Source organism: Salvia hispanica, chromosome 4, assembly GCF_023119035.1.
Source record: "Salvia hispanica cultivar TCC Black 2014 chromosome 4, UniMelb_Shisp_WGS_1.0, whole genome shotgun sequence".
In the NCBI taxonomy this organism is placed as follows: Eukaryota; Viridiplantae; Streptophyta; class Magnoliopsida; order Lamiales; family Lamiaceae; genus Salvia; species Salvia hispanica.
The window spans coordinates 33,320,172-33,338,331 of NC_062968.1; the positions used below are offsets into that span (position 1 = coordinate 33,320,172).

General features: G+C 33.9%; 2 protein-coding genes across 2 annotated transcripts; both read right to left on the minus strand.

Annotated features, from left to right (window-relative positions):
* Positions 1-70: 70 nt before the first annotated feature.
* On the minus strand, positions 71-3,436 carry LOC125219780 (protein NRT1/ PTR FAMILY 5.6-like). The gene is made up of 4 exons (XM_048121841.1): positions 3,211-3,436; positions 1,970-2,187; positions 1,336-1,877; positions 71-1,086 (listed from the first exon to the last, which is right to left on the minus strand). Exons 1-4 carry the CDS (start codon positions 3,347-3,349, stop codon positions 234-236), a joined length of 1,752 nt encoding a protein of 583 aa, XP_047977798.1. The 5' UTR covers positions 3,350-3,436; the 3' UTR covers positions 71-233.
* Positions 3,437-13,197: 9,761 nt separating this feature from the next.
* LOC125219199 (rop guanine nucleotide exchange factor 7-like) lies at positions 13,198-16,356 on the minus strand. Its single transcript, XM_048121108.1, has 7 exons — positions 15,913-16,356; positions 15,693-15,809; positions 15,438-15,592; positions 14,686-14,760; positions 14,301-14,597; positions 13,885-14,235; positions 13,198-13,813 (listed from the first exon to the last, which is right to left on the minus strand). The coding sequence occupies exons 1-7, from the start codon at positions 16,178-16,180 to the stop codon at positions 13,445-13,447; spliced, it is 1,632 nt and encodes a 543-aa protein (XP_047977065.1). The 5' UTR covers positions 16,181-16,356; the 3' UTR covers positions 13,198-13,444.
* Between the last annotated feature and the right edge of the window lie 1,804 nt (positions 16,357-18,160).

Genomic DNA, 18,160 nt, shown 5'->3' on the forward strand with positions numbered 1-18,160 from the left:
TAAAAATCGACATATTCTGAGCAGTAATTGTTAAAAAAACAAAACATTGTGAAACAATATTCTGAAAATATTTTTAAAATTACGTGCTCTATATATGCAAAATCAAAGGAGAGAGAGAGATCTGAGTAGCCTGGCCCTGATGTTACCAATAACTACATACTAGGAGTATATTATGCATATAATCATATAAGTGTATACTAAAAAAGTAGATATGTATAAGTGCAGCAATAATACTAAGGCATAGTAGCTTGGTAGCAATCAGCAACGGCGACGGTGGTGGTTTTGGTCACATTCTTGTAGGAATATCTCCGGGCTATAAAGGAATAGATAAACAGATTCCCGGCTGTGATCCCGGCGAGGAGCCAGTAGAAATAGTCGAGCCGACTACTGTTTAGGTCCTTCCCGAACCAGCTCCGGCCGCCCCTCTCAGTCACATGATCCACCAATGTTATTAAGAGGCTGCTAAGGAAGTTCGACGCCCCTAACACACTCAGATAAAAAGCAATACCTAAACTCCTCATTGAGTCCGGCACTTGATCATAGAAATACTCCTGCAACCCCACCAGAGTGAAGCAGTCTCCCACGGCGATGATCACATACTGCGGCGCCAGCCAGAACACGCTCATCGACAGTGAATTCCCGGCGGGGCTGCTGCTCACGATGCCGAGCCGCCGCCTCTCGACCAAGGCGGCGACGATCATCGTCGCGACGGAGAAGATCATGCCGATGCCGATCCTCTGTAGGATGTCGATGCCCCTTTCGTTACCAGTGAGGCGGCGCAGGAAGGGGACGAGGAGCCTGTCGTAGATTGAGATGGAGATGACGAGGCTGATGGCAGCAAAGCCATAGACGGAGGCTGGCGGGATCATGAAATCGGCGACGAGGGTGCGGTTGAGGGTGGTGCTCTGCTTCACGAAGAATGTCGAGGATTGGGCTACGCAGATGCCGAAGGGGAGAGTCGTCATCCATATTGGGATCATGTTGATGATCAGCTTCAACTCTTCCACTTTTGTTACGGCTGATAGACGCCATGGATTTGCCTTCGAAACGTCGTCGTTTTCGATGATCGCGGCCTTATCCAAAAACCTACGTACCAAAATTCTATTCATATCTCTCCTTTTTGCATATTGTCAAATAAATCATGATAGATGGTCAAATTCACGTCCATCGCCCATTTTCCAAAATATAAAAAATTAGTCAAGAAAGATGAAAATTTCGCAATTATCCCATCTACCCTCATTTTTGCAAAATAAGCGACAATGTGGCAACCGGTTTTAAGCACGTAGACGTGTTACACGAGATATATCTAGACACAACGTGGAGATGTGTTGTTACCTTAGTTTCTTGGTGTGAAGAAGAATCCTACTCCCTTGATTCTTAGCTGATTTAGGAACCTCATGGTACAATTGGTCGGAATCTGATGGATGCGGTACATTCCTCTTAACAAATGCGGCTACAATCACCTGCATCATCGGCGTTAAGGGGCTTCCCATCGGCTTCCGGTAGCGATACAACGGCCGTCCTATCCAAATTATGGCCGTAGTCGAGACCATCACCGCCGTTAGAATAATATCAGCTACGGCCCAACCTACATGATCTTGAATATAAACAATGACGGTCACACCAAGTAAAAGCCCACAACAAAGCCCAAAACACCACCAGTTGAAAAACGACATCTTCTTTTTCCTCTCTTTTGGATGATCGTCGTCGAATTGGTCGGCTCCGAAGCTCTCCAGTGAGGGCTTATGCCCTCCCGTACCCACCGATACCAAATATATTGCGAGAAAGAAAACGACTTCATGGACCCCGTTGGTGGACCCCGCGTCCCAGGGTCTGAGACCGGGGACCACTCTTGACATTGTCAACAGAAGTAAGCCCTAATTTTGCACGGAGCCAAAAAAAAAAAAAGTGTAAGCGAAGTTGAAATGTTGAACATTTTACAAGGTCGAAATGTTGAATAATATGTTACCATTATATAGATAACGGAGGAGGCGATAATGGTAGAGAATCGGCCGAGGTAAGCGTCGGCGACGAAGCCTCCAAGTAAGGGCATCATTGTGGTGACACCGGACCAATAATTACAAGTCTTAGCTGCTGTTTTGAGGTCTTGGTGAAGTACCTTGGTTAGGTACATGATCAAGTTTACGGCTAGACCGAAATAGCTCAATCTCTCACTAAACTCCGTTGCTGTCCAAAAATAATTAAATTACGTTACGGCTAATTACTAAATGTTGATTAATGACGTAATTAAATTCATTATATATTTTGGTTCAAGACTAAGACATCCTTTAATCAAACACATTTAATTAACTTTATGTAGGTGAGAGCATATACCTCGTTTATAGCGAATCCATTATATTCTAACTTATCAGTTATCAAGGCTAAGTGTGTCATTACAAAAAGCCCACTTTGAGGTGTTGGATTCTCTACTTTGTAACAACTTTTATTTTGTCGGTAAAAATATTACTATATGAATGCGCAATATTCATGACACACAACAAATATTAGTAATAAAAATTGTTGCATTCTAAGATTTTCTGTTAGTCAAACCAAAAGATTCGTGCAGGAATGACATTTAATTTAATTAATTGGAAAAAGAATTAAAGCATGTACTATCATATATATATATGCTCATTCCCCACTCACTGATTTCTTTATGATCTTTTATAAGGCGCGTTGTTTTCTTTTCTTTAGGATTAGTACGTTAATATTCTTCAAAATAGAAAAGATTATACCTTACATCCACTATGAAATTCTTAAATAAAATAAATACAGCTATGTATCCAATATGAAATCCTTTGACTAAAGGATAGTATGATTTTCAAACGCATATATTTTCACTTAATCTCAATAATTTTTAGATAAAAAACTAGGCACTATCGATTCCAGAAAATGTTAGACAAAAAATAATAACACACAAGGTCTATTGTATGATTTTTCTCTTCATGCAATCAAGTACTACATATACAGTTTTATACGAGATTTAAAAATATGTGAAATATTTAATAAATTGATTACAATATGTGATAATAAAAAACTAGGAGTACCTATCTGCGCATCTTCACACATTTACTAATGGAAAACAATAATATCATTTCAAATTCATCACAAATCTTATTAATTTAATACGTGTAACTGGAATAGTAAGTTGAGTAAATTGTGAGAAATATTTTATGTAACATTATGCATAATATTTATGGAATTTCATACCTATAATGAAGAGAGAAGCCTTCCATGCACCAGTTGAAGCTCGAAGCGGAATTCTTCCTTTATAATCAAGAGAAGAATCATACACCCATTTCTCCTCATCATGCTCTGCACATTCATTTTCTTTCTTGTTTTCATCCATTTTCTTGCTTCACTTTACTTTGCTAATTAAGTTTGGGTTTTCAACTTTAGCCAGTCATTCATATGTATACATACACAAAAGGAGAGAATGAGAGAGGATCGATTATTACTCAGCTGAATTTTATTGTCCACTAGTTTGAGGAAAATTGTCTTTTGGTCCCTCAACTTGAGAGATATGTGGTTTTCATACTATGTGTTTGAGTGGATTTATTTATTCAATTATTAATTGTTCCTAACATTTATTTATATATAAAGAGAATTAGTTATGATATAGTACTAAATTTTACTTTCTATTAGTAGTATAATAATGCACGGATAAATGAGTTTATTCTAATATACTCCTACAATGCATCTTATGGAAATAATTATTTTGAAAACTTAATTTTCTTTTAAATTAGATACCATAAATAATAAAAGGTTGCACGATTTCTAGAGTGAAGGTATAAATAACCCAAAATTGTGGGTCCAATTAAATGTTTTGCACACTAGTAATTATCATTGATTTTGATTGAGAATAAGAGGATTCTCCACTTGGTATGGTGAATGGTCATTGTTTGTACATACCAAGGAATAGCATCCAATATATTGGATGCTTTTATAGTTTGTATAGTTTAAGCTAATTATTAAGTTGCTTTACGACCAACATTCATTTGCATTAAACTATACTTATCCAAGTTAATCATTCTTAATTAAACTTTTTAAGTCAACCATGACAAAATATCCATTAGATAAAGCCTTAATTCAATAACGATAGTGTAGCCACACTATGTGGATTCGTGTTTAATTAAAAGCGCACTAACGTGGAATTTTTATCTGATGGTATTTCGCTAAAGCTTATTAAGAGTTTATAAAATTATAATATTTCAAGAGTATACAATATGTAAAATTGTTTCAATGATTAAACTTATCTTATGAAAAACTCAAAAGTTCCAAGGAGCATGCATATGTTACTGTTATTTTTTGTTCGAAAATATTAAAAAGAAAGAAAGTTACGTTGATGTATTTGACAAAATTTTGGATTTTATTTTTTTATAAAGTCTTCCAAAGTTTCCAATGGATTAAGGTCTAGGACTATGCAATTTAAATTGGGATAAAGCTTCGGTGTAGTTTTTTTTTTTTCGAGGTGGTAAAAATATTGCAATTTTTGGTAATTAAAAATATTGCATTTATTGAACATAACTTTTCCTTACATACTACAAAAAATTTACTAGTGTTTAAGAACAGAAAAATTAAGACATAATTACTTGCATTAAAATTTTTAAAACATAACAACAATTTAGAAAAAAAAACGTTCCTTAAATGAGTAGTACTTTGTTCCAATTAATTCCATACTTATAAAGCAATACAACATATAAAGGATGAAACTGTCTATATTTTCTTGTTTGATACTCAAAATTTTCGATCATGTTAATACATATAATATGTGTAGTGCAAGTTTCTTGAATAAATTATAATATTTCAATTTGATATGATTAATTCTTGAAATATTATATCTTAAACTAATTTATTATTTGATGCGCAATTATTTTGCATTGTTTATCTTCAATTAATTAATTAATCAACTTATTATTAGATGCATGACTATTTGCATTATAGATTATTCAGCATTAGTATAGTCAATAGTATTAGTGATTCTAAAAAAAAAACAAAAACAATTAATTCTATTATTCTCATGTTTTGCTTCTAAATTCACACCTAAAACAAATTTGTTTTCCATTTTTTTTTATAAAAAGAAAGGCTCAAACCATTCAACATGGTGAGCAAAGGAGTACAAAACTTAAACAAAAACTACAACTCCCCAAAAGCAAAAAAACGCCACAAAACAACATACCAATCACAACCAACAACCGCCGCAAACAAAGCCAGCCCAAAAGGAACACACGACAAACCAAAAACTACAGCAAAGTACCAAACATCCACACTAAAGATGAAAAGCCACAACTCACAAGATAAACTTCATTTGTGTCCCAACCATCTTCTAGCTTTAGGTAGGTCTTCACATACTTGCTCGGGTGAGTAAGGAAAATTTGGACACCATCCTTTAATCCATAATCCAAGCCTCCAAAGGAGTAGTTTTTTCTATACATCCCAATTTGGTTTCATCTTTTCGAAGATTACTTTATTCCTGAGCCACCAGATTGACCAAGAGATCACGTAGAAAAGAGAGCTCCAAATTTTCTTATCAAATCTCCTGAACGGTGTGTCCATCCATGTAAGAAAACAAGATATTGGGTCCTTGGGCATGCAAAAGGTGAGATTCCAGCACTTGCATCCAAAATACCATAGGTTACTGGAGAATCTGCAATGAAAAATATATGGTCAATTGTTTCTGGTTCTTCTCTGCACAGTATGCAAAGCTCATCTTTGACTCCAGGGAAGCCAAATCGAAAGAGTCTCTGCCTAGTGTTTAGTCTGCCTTGCAATATAAACCAAATTAGAAGCTGTGCACGCGGTGGGGCCACATTTCTCCATGCCAACTTTCCGTTAGAGAATTGGTTCCTTTCTTTCCCCAAAATGTGAGTAACCTGCAAGTAAAAATCAGAAACAGAGAAAGGAGAGGAGCTAGTTTGTTATAAGTCCACATCCTCACATCTCTCACACTATCACTCTCACTCAGAGTTTTGTGATCCACGGCTAGATAGAGGTCCCTTTCCAAATCTTCCTCCCAAGCAAAAAGACTTCTTCTCCATGTAAAGTTCCAAACCCATTTTTTCTCCTCCCATTTACCCATCTCCCGAATAAGGTTATTTTGTTGAGTAGAAATTACAAATAACCTTGGGAATAGAGTCTTGAGGGCATCATCTCCAATCCAATTGTCAAGCCAAAATCTAGTGTTAGCTCCATTGCCCACTTTCACTTTGATTCCATGTTTTGCCACTTCATGCACTTCTTTACTAAAATCTAGTGTTAGCTCCATTGTCCACTTTCACTTTGATTTCCATAATCTACATGTTGATTGTTAATTGATTTATCTATATCAAAAATAGCCGCAAGACATGGAATATAATTATAGTAGTAGAAAATAAATACTCCCTCCGTCCCTCAATAATTGTCTACTTTGATTTCAGCACGAGTTTTAAGAAATGTAAAGAAAAATGAGTTGAAAAAATTAGTGGAATACAAGTACCACTTTTATACTCCGTATTGCTAATAAAATGTGAGTGGAATGTGTGATCTACTATCATTTATAGTAAAAGTGAAAATGATTAATTAGTGGAGGACGGATAAAAGTGGCAAAAGTGGACAATTAACGAGGAAGAAGGAGCAAGTAGAACTAATATGCTAATGGAGTGAAAATGGCTCTTTCACCAAGTACATCAATCAAATAGACAAAATAATTTGATAGAGAAAATGATATTGACAAATATGCTGAGTTAAAATTTTCGGAAATCCCTCGACCATAAATAGTGGATGAAAAGATTTTTGAACAAATTTAGTGCTATACTATGATCAATCTTATCACTTAATCTTAATTAATTTTCTTCCAATTACAACTTGCCAACATTTGTTATGATGTTTATATTCTACCTGTTTTCCCAAGATATACGTTGTCTATTTTTACCCTTCTCTAGCAATTGCTAAGAAGCTTCCTCAAATGGTTATCCCAATATAATCAATCTCAACATATTTTTGTTTTAGTGAAATTTAACACTCCATCCGTCTCTCTACAGTAGATGAATTTAGGGTTTCATTTTCAGCACTCATTTTGAAAAATAATACTCCATCTGTCTACGAAAAAATAGACCACATTGTGAATGACACGAATTTTTATGTGAACTTGGTAAAGTAAGAGAGAAGAGAAAAAAGTAAAAGAAAAGTAATGTTAATTAGTGGAATGTGAAGTTCATATTATTAGTAGTGTTTAATTGTGTTAGATAGCAAATGTGGAGTCCTTTTTCAAACTTGATCTACTTTTTGTGGACAACCAAAAATGACAAATGTGGTCTATTTTCGTGGACGGAGGGAATAATAAATAATTAAAATAGAGAGAAAGTAAAATAAAAAAGAGAATAATATAAAGAAGACTCTTATCTATATTATTCTCTCTTATTACGTCATGTAATACTTATTAGGATTGGTTACGATACTGTAATTATTAAAATATAAAAATAACTTAGCATTTCTAACTGTAATCATATTGAAACTAAACTTTTAATAAAAATAAAAAATAAAATTGTTGTTTAAATTATACTAACTTTTAGTTGACTTTTGTTTAATTGTATAACATATATTTCTTAATTATTTCATACAATTAAAAAATTAATGAAATTCGCTGTGACTTGTTTTGTCTTTATATCTTCATCGATTACAAAATAATTATTCAAAATCGACCGTCATAATATAGAAAAGTGTTAAATATATCCAGAAGTTAATATTTATAGCAGTGTAGAAAAAGATCCTCCAATCCAATTGTAACGGCAAAACAAGTGTAGCATAAAATCACGATTCACATGTGTTGTGTGGAGCAATATTACATAGCTTTTGACTAACCATAGATGGTGGAAGCCACTAATTCATGCATAACATGTTAGGCAGAATGTAAATATGTGATGAATATAAGCTATGGCCCTCTTCATCACCACCCACATTTTATTCATCTTAATTTTATACTTAATTTTTCTATTGTCCAATCGCAGTATCATTTGCCTACCACAATTCCACCACAGAAAAAGCTAAAATCTGAGGTGTATTAATGATAGTAATCGACTACTAAATCAAGAAAGAATTTTAAGGAGTTATAGTCGCCAGAAATTTCAGTTTAGTCAGTTAATAAGGTGGTTGTGGAATTTTATACAATATTTATTTATCGTTAATAAGAATTTTCTGATATTCAACTTTGTCACTTAATCTAGTTTTAAAACGGAAAGAGTCACTTTTTATTTTTTACCTTTTAATCTTTTGATTGTCAATCCAACTAACTAAAATAGCCAAAAATCGACGTTGGCTGTATATCGTTTCAATTTATTCAGATCAGCTGGTGAACTTTGGATTGAAATACTAAGTACAGTAATATATTTCCCCGTCTTTGAAAGTTTATCCCATTTTTCTATTTTCGTCGTCCCACAAAATTTGTCTCATTTCACTTTTTATCATTATTGATAGTGGACCTCATATTCCACTAACCCATTCATACTCACATTTTATTATAAAACTAATATATAAAATTAGGACCCATATTACACTAATTTTTTCTAACTCACTTTTCATTACATTTCTTAAAATCCATGTCGGGTCAAAGTGTGACAATATTTTGGAGACGGAGGTATCTACATTCTGGTAACACCTATTTTTGTAGTGCTAGCAACTGCCGTAAAACAGAATGAAGCATTATGCAAAATACAGTACTAAAAAGATAGTAGCCACCAAAGAATAAGGTATGCAATAGTGTTTATAATTAATCATCATTTTCACGAATATTGTTAAGGGTTTTCATTTGTATTTAAATGAGGGCTTCATCGTAACCACAAACAAGCATGGAAGTGGACAACTTTTAGAATGTGTGAATACACTAACCACATAATTAGCCTAGCTAGAGAGAAACCCACCCACATGCATCAAATAAAAGCAAAAAAAATGTGTAATTATTGTATGAAGCTAATGCCCTACGCACTAAAAATTTATACCATGATCAAACGCACCATGCCTATTTTCCGTGAACTCGATAAAAATAAGACCAAATTATAATCCATGATTGGAGGAGCATATATGGGACGTGTACTTGTTCAATCTCTATATCAATCCCAATATCAGCCTATGAATGCGATAGACTTTTATATTTTCATATTATAGTAGTTATGAATACTACTAGTATAAAAAATATAGCATTAACTTCGTTTTTTAAAAGAAAATTAATTGATTAGTTCTCAATAAATTCGTTAAAAGTAGAAATTTATATTGTTATACTGTTAAACGCAGGCTATTCACAGTGCTCCACAGTAAAATACATTAAACAAGAATATATTTCCTCTAGTACACTACGAAGCAATAGTCCTGAAATAGGAGATATATTGTGAATGGAATTGTGAGATATATGGATGCCAATCGGATATCCCATCAAATTTTAGGTCACTATATTTAGCTAGACTGTGTGTTAATCGAACATAAATTTTATTGGGTTACAACTATATATTGAACTCTTATGGAAACTTTAAGGTTTCGAGCTAGTCTAGTTAAACTAATTAACAATGATAATTAATACGTACTATATTTTTTCATTTTTAATGATTATATAGTTAGATAATATAAATATTTCAAAAACTGAAGATATACAAAATCATACTATTACAAATATAAGATTCAACTTCAAAGCGTTTAAAAAAAAGCTACTACTTTAACATAATATTAACGATAAATGATTGAACATTAGTTTTGCCACATAGAATCGAAGTATCTAAAAAAAATCTAAAATCTTAACTATGTAGTAAAAAATTATCTTCTACATCAATTTATAATTAGAGCTTCAACTTATCAATCACTTCGAACTCTTAGTATTCTGACTCTTATTATCGACTCCCTCCATCCCTTAAAAATATAAACCCTTGAAGGGCCACGGATTTTAATTAGTGGATCATAGTCTCACCTCATTAGGGAGAAAAAATTTCTAAATAGTAATTTCTTAGTAATTTTTAAGGGAGGGACTAAAATGAAAATAATTCATATTTTAAAAGGATAGGGGGAGTATTACAAATTTATAATAATATTAAAATGTAATATTGTTTTATAATTTGAACTTTAGAATAAAAATAAAATTTTATCATCAGAATATCCATGCTATCAATTATTTGTGCAAATAGGAGCTTGCATTTTTGCTGAAATGAATCTATTTATTACTACTAAATGAAGATTATAAAGTCATTATTCTTATAGGAATGCTAAATACATCACATATCTCCTAGCAAGCTCTCAATGCGGAATGCATGATAACCCCAATGCTTGATGAGGAAAATACTCAATGTATAGATGTCGAATATATAATTATGAGAATTTTAAATATACATCGAAAGAGTTTTGATCCATGCAAAGCGCAATTTAATATAAAAACACAGAACCAAGCGTACTCATGTCATTTTTAGGTCATTGCCGGATCAATTTAACTAGGTTGCAGCATAATTAAGTGCAAATTAATTGTCTTAGAATATTATCGGATTTTCAATGTTAACTTTTTAATTTTAGTGGGCTGATTGAATAAACGTTTTGATAAAGTCTAGCAGACTTTACTCTTTCAGCCCAAATCTTTAGCTTAATAATTTATGGGGCCCAGTTTACAAAATCCCATTAGGCTATTTAGCCCAATTTTTGACCCAGAAAAATAGCTCTAGTATGTCTACCCTCCAAATGGTAAACTACTAATATTACTACTAGTATTATTTTATTGTTAATTCCTGACAATAATTTTTCTTGACACATATATATTTTCTTTGTCAGTTCGAAAAGACTGGTAAGGTTCATTGAAAATACAACTATAACATATGTCAATTTTGAATTTTCTCATAAATAATAAAGAAAAAGAAAAAAAAATGATGGCTTATCCTTGCTAGAGCCACACGTGCAACTAACTAATATATTGCATACTTGATTCGCATTATTAATTGCCAGCAAATGATATAATTATTAATGTGATTAACAAATAATTCATAATATCATATTCTTGAATCTTATTGTAAGAGACACAACCTGACAAAAATATCTTAAAAATAAATTGACACGCTTGTGTTGAAGACAAATGTTGTATCAATAAGATGGCATATACAATGTAAATATTACAGAGAAATTAATTATTATCTTCATATATCTCAGAAATTTCTCCCTGTCTCAGATTTTACAAGCAAAGCCCATATATAGATATTAGTAAAATACAATGCAAAAGCTTCTATAAGTTGGATCGAATGATGACCCTTTTTTATATGAAACTATACTTATAGAGCGTATTATAATTGAATAGCAGTTGCAGTTGCAATTGCAATTATACAGAAATACTATTAATTAATTAGATTGAAACAAAAAATAGATAGATAAAATAATAGTACTTTACACTATTGAAGGTACAAAAGCTAACATCAATTTTGATTATTGTAGATTACTGGAGAAATTTTGTAGGCCTCCGACATGGCACACATTGTGTTCTTAATTATAATTAACCTTAATTTAATGTGATGGAGCATTCGATACAAGTTTGTCTTTTCTGATTATATACTTTTGGAAATTCAAAGATTGGGCTGGATTCGATTTTGGTTAATTTTTGCACACTAATTTCCTCAGCATTATAAAAATATAAAATGTAATCAAAGGGCATAACTAATGGTTAAAACTTTTTTTTTGGTACAAGATAAAAAGCTCAAGATGAGGGCACAGCGAGCAAAACGAAAAACGAATAAAGTTACGTAAACTTTAAATAAAGTATGTGTCCTTTGCTTACTATCGCACAAAATCATTTATAATAAACTCTATTGTCTTTGTATCACGAATAAAGTTACGTAAACTTTAAATAAAGTATGTGTCCTTTGCTTACTATCGCACAAAATCATTTATAATAAACTCTATTGTTTTTGTATCATCAATATACTAATTATTTAGTATCCGTTTGATATGTAAGATATGCTAACTTGATGGAGTACATAATAATTTATCTTAATTGATTTTATTAATGTAAAAAATACTAGTCTGTTAAGATTGTTATGCAAATTAAATTGTGCTACCAATTTGGCAGAGTCTAGATAACTCTTTCCTGAGCTCTTATTATTATTATTGAAATCTACCAAAGAGAGATAAAAATATTTTGACCATATCATTTAAAAAATAGAGTTTTACAAATAAACACAGCAGCAGATCATGTTCCCTTGAACCTAAAAATCCAATTATTTATTTAATTACACTAATGCTTCTACATCTGTGTTCCTTGGTTCCCCCTACATTGCAGACAGCCCCACTTAATGCAATTCTTAAATTATTGTCCGAAATCAAACAAATTGATGGAACTTTCCATCCACCATCCATTCCCTGTGTCTCTAGATCACATATATAGTAATCAAGAATGAATGAGAATCTCACAATTTAATTTCATTCAAGAAACTAGCTAGCTATAATCGCACTCACATATAGTTTAAATCCACTAAAAATGGGTAAGTTTCTTGTTTTCTTCTTGTGTTTGGTCTTAACAAAATCCCATCCAATTTTAGCAATGTCGGAAGCGCCGAGAAAATTCGGAAAGCAAAATATGGTAAACAAGCTGAGCTTTGCCGAAGCGCCCGCGTGGCCGGAAGTGAGCGCCACCGGTGAGGAAACTGCACCCGTTGGACAAGAAGAGGAGATGGTTTCCAACCACCACCGCCGCTCCGCCGATAAATCCGTCGCCGGTGGCGGCGTGATTGTCGGCGGTTTGGTCACCACCTTTTTGGTGGCTATTTTTTGTTATATACGCGCCACGCGCAGGAAAGCAGCGCATCCCGGCTCCCCTGTGAGTTCGGATTCGCCTACGGGAAGGAGACACGGGGAGCCGGTTTAATTTATGAAATAAAATACGAGAGTGAAATTATATAAATAGATATAGCTAAAATTAGGTTATTTTTATATTCTTTAGCTTTTTTATATACAAAATGTTGAAATCGTTATGTATGTGCAATTAATGAATAATAATCTTTTTTTTCAGCGCTGGTTTCCGAAATTTGCTTTGTCATGCTTCATTAAATTAATCACACAAACATTATATTAAAAATAAAAATCTTACGCCGTTACCGGGGATCGAATCCGGGAATACTTACCACTATACTACAACGACTTATTGTCTATGTTTTTCTTGTTTTATATTAAACTCAAACAATATGTGAATTTAATTTAAACTTTCATCTAGTATGCACACAGAATAGTAGTTTTTTCAATGTTTATAAACAAAATAACATCATTGTTAGACAATGGCGTTAGCTTGAGTATTACAATCAAATTCGTCAGTGTAACATTCTCAGCTCATGAGAACCTTAAACATAACTACAAACACTCACACACAGTGACACAGAGACACACTACAACAACAAAACAACAAAACAAACTGGTCATTTTTTTCAATCATAGACTAATCTGTTTTTGGGCTGATGATCCCCTTTTAAGTATCAAGGGATTCATATTCCAACATCTCCATGGCCACACTCGTAGGCATATTCCGGCCGAGAATCTTCCCCTTCCCATCCACACTGGCACAATCAGTCCGCTGAATCCTGTTCAACCCGAATCCATGAAGGTGATGCTTGCTGCTCTCAATGTATGGCGATCTCCGCAGAGGCGAGAAGCTAGGAGTCGACAAGGCCGTCCTGTACGGGCTGCTGATCGTACCAATCTTTGGGAACGCCACCAGCTGATCTGACTGCTTCGACAACTCATCCACCAAGAGCAAGTCGTCAATACGCGCTACAATGTTGAACGCCAAGCTCTCGAGGACTCTTGAGTAGCTCTCTAGTATCGACTTCCCCACATCCTGATCATACGTATCGTATGTGTTAGTAACGAGTAATGCAACTAAACGAGGGAGGGAGATTTATATAGTACCTTGTTATATTGGATCTTGCTCATGTCTAAGGTGGTCTGAGGTAGACTGGGAAACCGTTGCCTCAGGCAGATGAGAAGCCTCTCTGCTCTATTTGCGAGCACCTCCCATTTGTCTCCATCACCCACGAAATCCTTGACCATTTCCCAACGGGACTTGTTTGTGCTGCCATGTGAGGAATTTTTTGAGGTGTTTCTTCGCCTCCACACAAGCATTGTGGCCTCCACTCTGTTGGCAATCTCGAGAGCGTGATGATCAGTGGACAGATGGAGGCAGTCGAGCAAGCACTCAGGCATGAATTGGTCAGAGTTTATATATCTATGAATACGAGCTCCCAAACTCACCTTCCCGTTCTGCACAAGAGATAACCAGCATTGAATCATCACAGTTATATTGTGAAGAAGCTGAAGCTCAATACCTTTGGGAGTGATTCTAGATATGAATCGGGGATGTCCATTTCTGCGATAGTCGCGCAGTTTATAGCCATTGCAGCTTTGAGTATTTGGTTCGTGCAGTCGCGCCTATGCTGCAGCAACTTCTTTCCGTCCTCACTGATGCCACCGGGAGGGACACGAGGCATGGGAAGCCACCATTTGTCTTGTTGATGGGGGAGGGTTTCACGGATGATGGAGCATGATGAACCTTTGACAGTTGGAGATACTACCCCTTGATCGACATACCAGAACTCAGAATCTTCAAATGTTTCCAAGATTTCCTATAACAAAAAAAAGGGGTTAATATCTCAGAAACATTACAAAAACAAATATAGAAAAATTTCACAGAAAATAAATGAAAGCTCTTACAAGAAGCATGTTGTCTAACTTGCGCAGAGCAGGGAGGTTAATGCTTAGATCTGATCGCGGTCTGGTTGTCATGACCTGAGTCGAGACAGAGAAGATAAGATACGATAAGTTAAAGAGAAACGTGCATGATTATAGAGTCTTGATGCTCCCAAAGGTAATTATAGATCAAACTGATAAATGAAGATTGATGCAGATTTACAAGAGTTCAGTGTCGAACTATTTCAAGAAAATCGTGTCAAATTATAACCTTGATGCTCATATAAATAATATGCCAACAAACGCTGTACAAAGGTAAACTTGTGCATTGCTCAAATAGCATCATAATGATTCATCCAAATTAGGAGAGATATTATAAGCTCAATGTGTGTATATCTGTGGTGAAATCGTACTCACCTAAACTGGAGAAAGGGGGTTAGATAACATGGAGTCCAACTATTCAAGCATAGCCAGATCACTCAATTTCAATAAAACTGAGCAAGAATGTAGACCTAATGTCAAATGTCATGTTTAACTTGCTGTACATTGATCAAAATGAGACATCCGAAGCATGACTATAAGTTTAATGTATACATCTATGGCGAAATCACACTCACCTCAATGGAGAAAGCCTATTAGGTAACATGGAATTGAATATACAAGCAAAGACTCATCAAACAATTTTAAGAATACCATGCTTGATTTTGAATGCATAGATCAAAATGATACATCCAACTCAGGGGGCATGATAACAAGTATGGCAAAATCATGGACACCTCGAGTTTACTTCCATTGGGGAATGTCTGCCAAGAAGGTACGAATTCGACAATATGATCGCTAACGGAGAGAATCCATTCCATCTCCCTTCTCCACATTATTTTCTTATCGAGCTGCAGAGGCTCCAACCTCCAAACTTGTCCAAAAAGAGTAGCTAAAAACAGTAATCAAACAAGTAAGAGAACAAAATCTAACCATCCTACAAATTCATCTACATTATCGAGCAAGATAAGCATCATTTTCTTGAAACATACCACACAGATTAGTAATTGCATTGGAGATAGCCGAAGCAGTGGAAGCACCATTCCCACGACCAGACATGTCTTCACCAAGCAGCAGTTTGGAGAATCTCTCTCTCATCATCTCAAATTCTAGTTACACATCAAAATGCATGACAACGTTAATGAAGCTAATACTCTCTCTCTCTCTCAACACGATCGCTAAAATAAACACACACCCACACACACAACTCACCTGATAGAGATGATCTCTTCTTCTCAAACTTCATCTCCTCCACGTGGATTTTGTGGGATTCTTCAGAGGCCTCAGAAGTTGAAGGCTGCGAAGATGAATCTTGAAAACTGCTACTACTACTACTACTCAACCCCAAGGCCAAAAAATCAGAGCTTGAAATGCTGCTTTCACCGCTCGAATCCATGTTTTCTCTAAATGTGCACTCACTCTCACATAACCCTTCTTTCCCCCTTTTAAAAATTTCGTCTTGAATCAACAAAGCAGACATTCGCACCACAAATTGACAGTATTTCAAGAATTTGACTGATTTGGAACCTAATGAGAGTGCAGAGGGAGGTTTTGATTTTCTTGGAAATGTGGGCTTAAATTAGTAGGAAGAAAGGCTCAGGTTTTGTTTAGTTGTGTACAAAACCTCTCTCTCTCCCACAGGAGTCTTCAACATCTTCTCCTACTCCAACCGTGTCTGCTTCTGAGGGGGGTTTTCTTTCTTATATCGGACAAAATGCCAATAATAAGATTTCAAGCACTTAAATATATTTCAATGGTAATAGAAATTATTACTGAAGAGTATAACAAATTGCAATGAGGTAGATTGTGGTCTTTTTAGTATTTATTACAAAATAAATTTGTGATCACATATTTGATAAATTATTGTAGTAATAATAATAATATTTGAAAGATTTTATGTGAAGATGTAAAAGATTATGTTATATGCAAGTCAAGGCAAATAACTCGGTATAACTGCAATTGAGAAATACAAAAAAATTAGCAAGGTTTCTTTTAGTATTATTTTATTCTTTGTATTAAAAAAAAACAAACAAAATTAGCGTCGCCTTAAAATTACAGTGCTGGTAGTTAGTAGTATTAATTTGTGATAAGACACATGCATTTGGAAATTCAGAAAACTAAATTAAATATAGGTATTACATATGCATTTTGTATTTTATAAATATATTTACAATTAAAATTTACAGAACAAAAATAACAATCGCCAAACTTTTTATTCATAACCGTTGAGGCGTGTATAAAGTTAGGCAATTTCTTTTTAAATTTTGAACTGGAATTAAAGTATTTCATAAAGAGATATGGTGACATAGATAGGTTTTTATCTAGGAATCATATTTTGACATATGGATCATGGATGCATATTATATATTCCAAACTAAAGAAAAATCAAACAATTTGGGATATTAATTAAAATAGGTTGTGCAAAAAAATAAAATAATGGTATGTACAACTTACTTACGTTAAGCTTGTGCGACAGAATCAGTACAAATTAAGTTAATTTTCTTTACTTGGTAGTTTCCGACTGAAGCTCTATATACGTAAGAATATGTAAGCTCATTAAACTGAAATTTGCAACATAGGGTCAATTAATTCACAATTTCAACTTGAATATATATAATATATTTGTATAGCTTAACTTTGAGGAATTAATAGTCAACAACATTGTCAAATTCACTATTAATTTTGGGTTGTTTAACACGAAGATTCGATCAATTAATGTTTGATCTCTGGCGATTATGTCAAGATGAATGTTTAGGTAGTGTACTGCAATTTTAGTTGGGTAATGACTAATGATCAGGATGATTTTGCTTGAGTTGTGAAATTTATGTTCTTCCTTTTTTTTACAAAAATGACCGTCGATTAACACACTAAAATCTTGTGCTTGGTATCCCAACAACTTTTTGTTATGAAACGAACAAAAAATAGCCGCAAACTTAATAATATTGTTGGTGTTATCCATTACTATACACAGTAAGTTCTTAAAATCCAGATTATATATAAATAGATAAACTATTGTTATACCTTTTGGTCAAACCAAAAAAAGAATATAAAATATTATACAACTCATCCTATAAATATTATTGGGTTTAAATAAAGTTATGGGCTTTTCAAAATTGTCGCTTGTACTTTGTCATTAGTATAATTTTGTGCACCAAATTTGTATCGATCGTGCTACAACATGGCCAATTTAAATAGTGACGATTATACTTCGTCCTTAAATTTTGTTACACATTTAAAATTTGAATCATTGTAAGAGAACTGTAACTTTTAAACCTTTCGTTTTCAGTTGAATTTTGAAAATGGGGACATAACTTTTTTGAACGTTAAGCTTTCAAAACTGAAAACTAGCTTTCGAGATATTCAATTAATGATGAAGTTCTTTTATGTCAATCAGATATTTGGTGTTCAGTTCTCAGTTCTAACGGCCTCTTTTTCCCAACTAAAAAATATACTCCGTATA

Coding starts and splice junctions, on each gene's coding strand:
- LOC125219199 (XM_048121108.1), bottom strand. CDS start 16,180: ATGTCTGCTTTGTTGATTCAAGACGAAATTTTTAAAAGGGGGAAAGAA. Junction 15,810..15,912: donor GAAGAGATCATCTCTATCAG/GTGAGTTGTGTG, acceptor ATGTGTAACTAG/AATTTGAGATGATGAGAGAG. Junction 14,236..14,300: donor ATCTAGAATCACTCCCAAAG/GTATTGAGCTTC, acceptor TCTCTTGTGCAG/AACGGGAAGGTGAGTTTGGG.
- LOC125219780 (XM_048121841.1), bottom strand. CDS start 3,349: ATGGATGAAAACAAGAAAGAAAATGAATGTGCAGAGCATGATGAGGAG. Junction 1,878..1,969: donor CCTCCGTTATCTATATAATG/GTAACATATTAT, acceptor GTGCAAAATTAG/GGCTTACTTCTGTTGACAAT. Junction 1,087..1,335: donor CTTCACACCAAGAAACTAAG/GTAACAACACAT, acceptor TTTGGTACGTAG/GTTTTTGGATAAGGCCGCGA.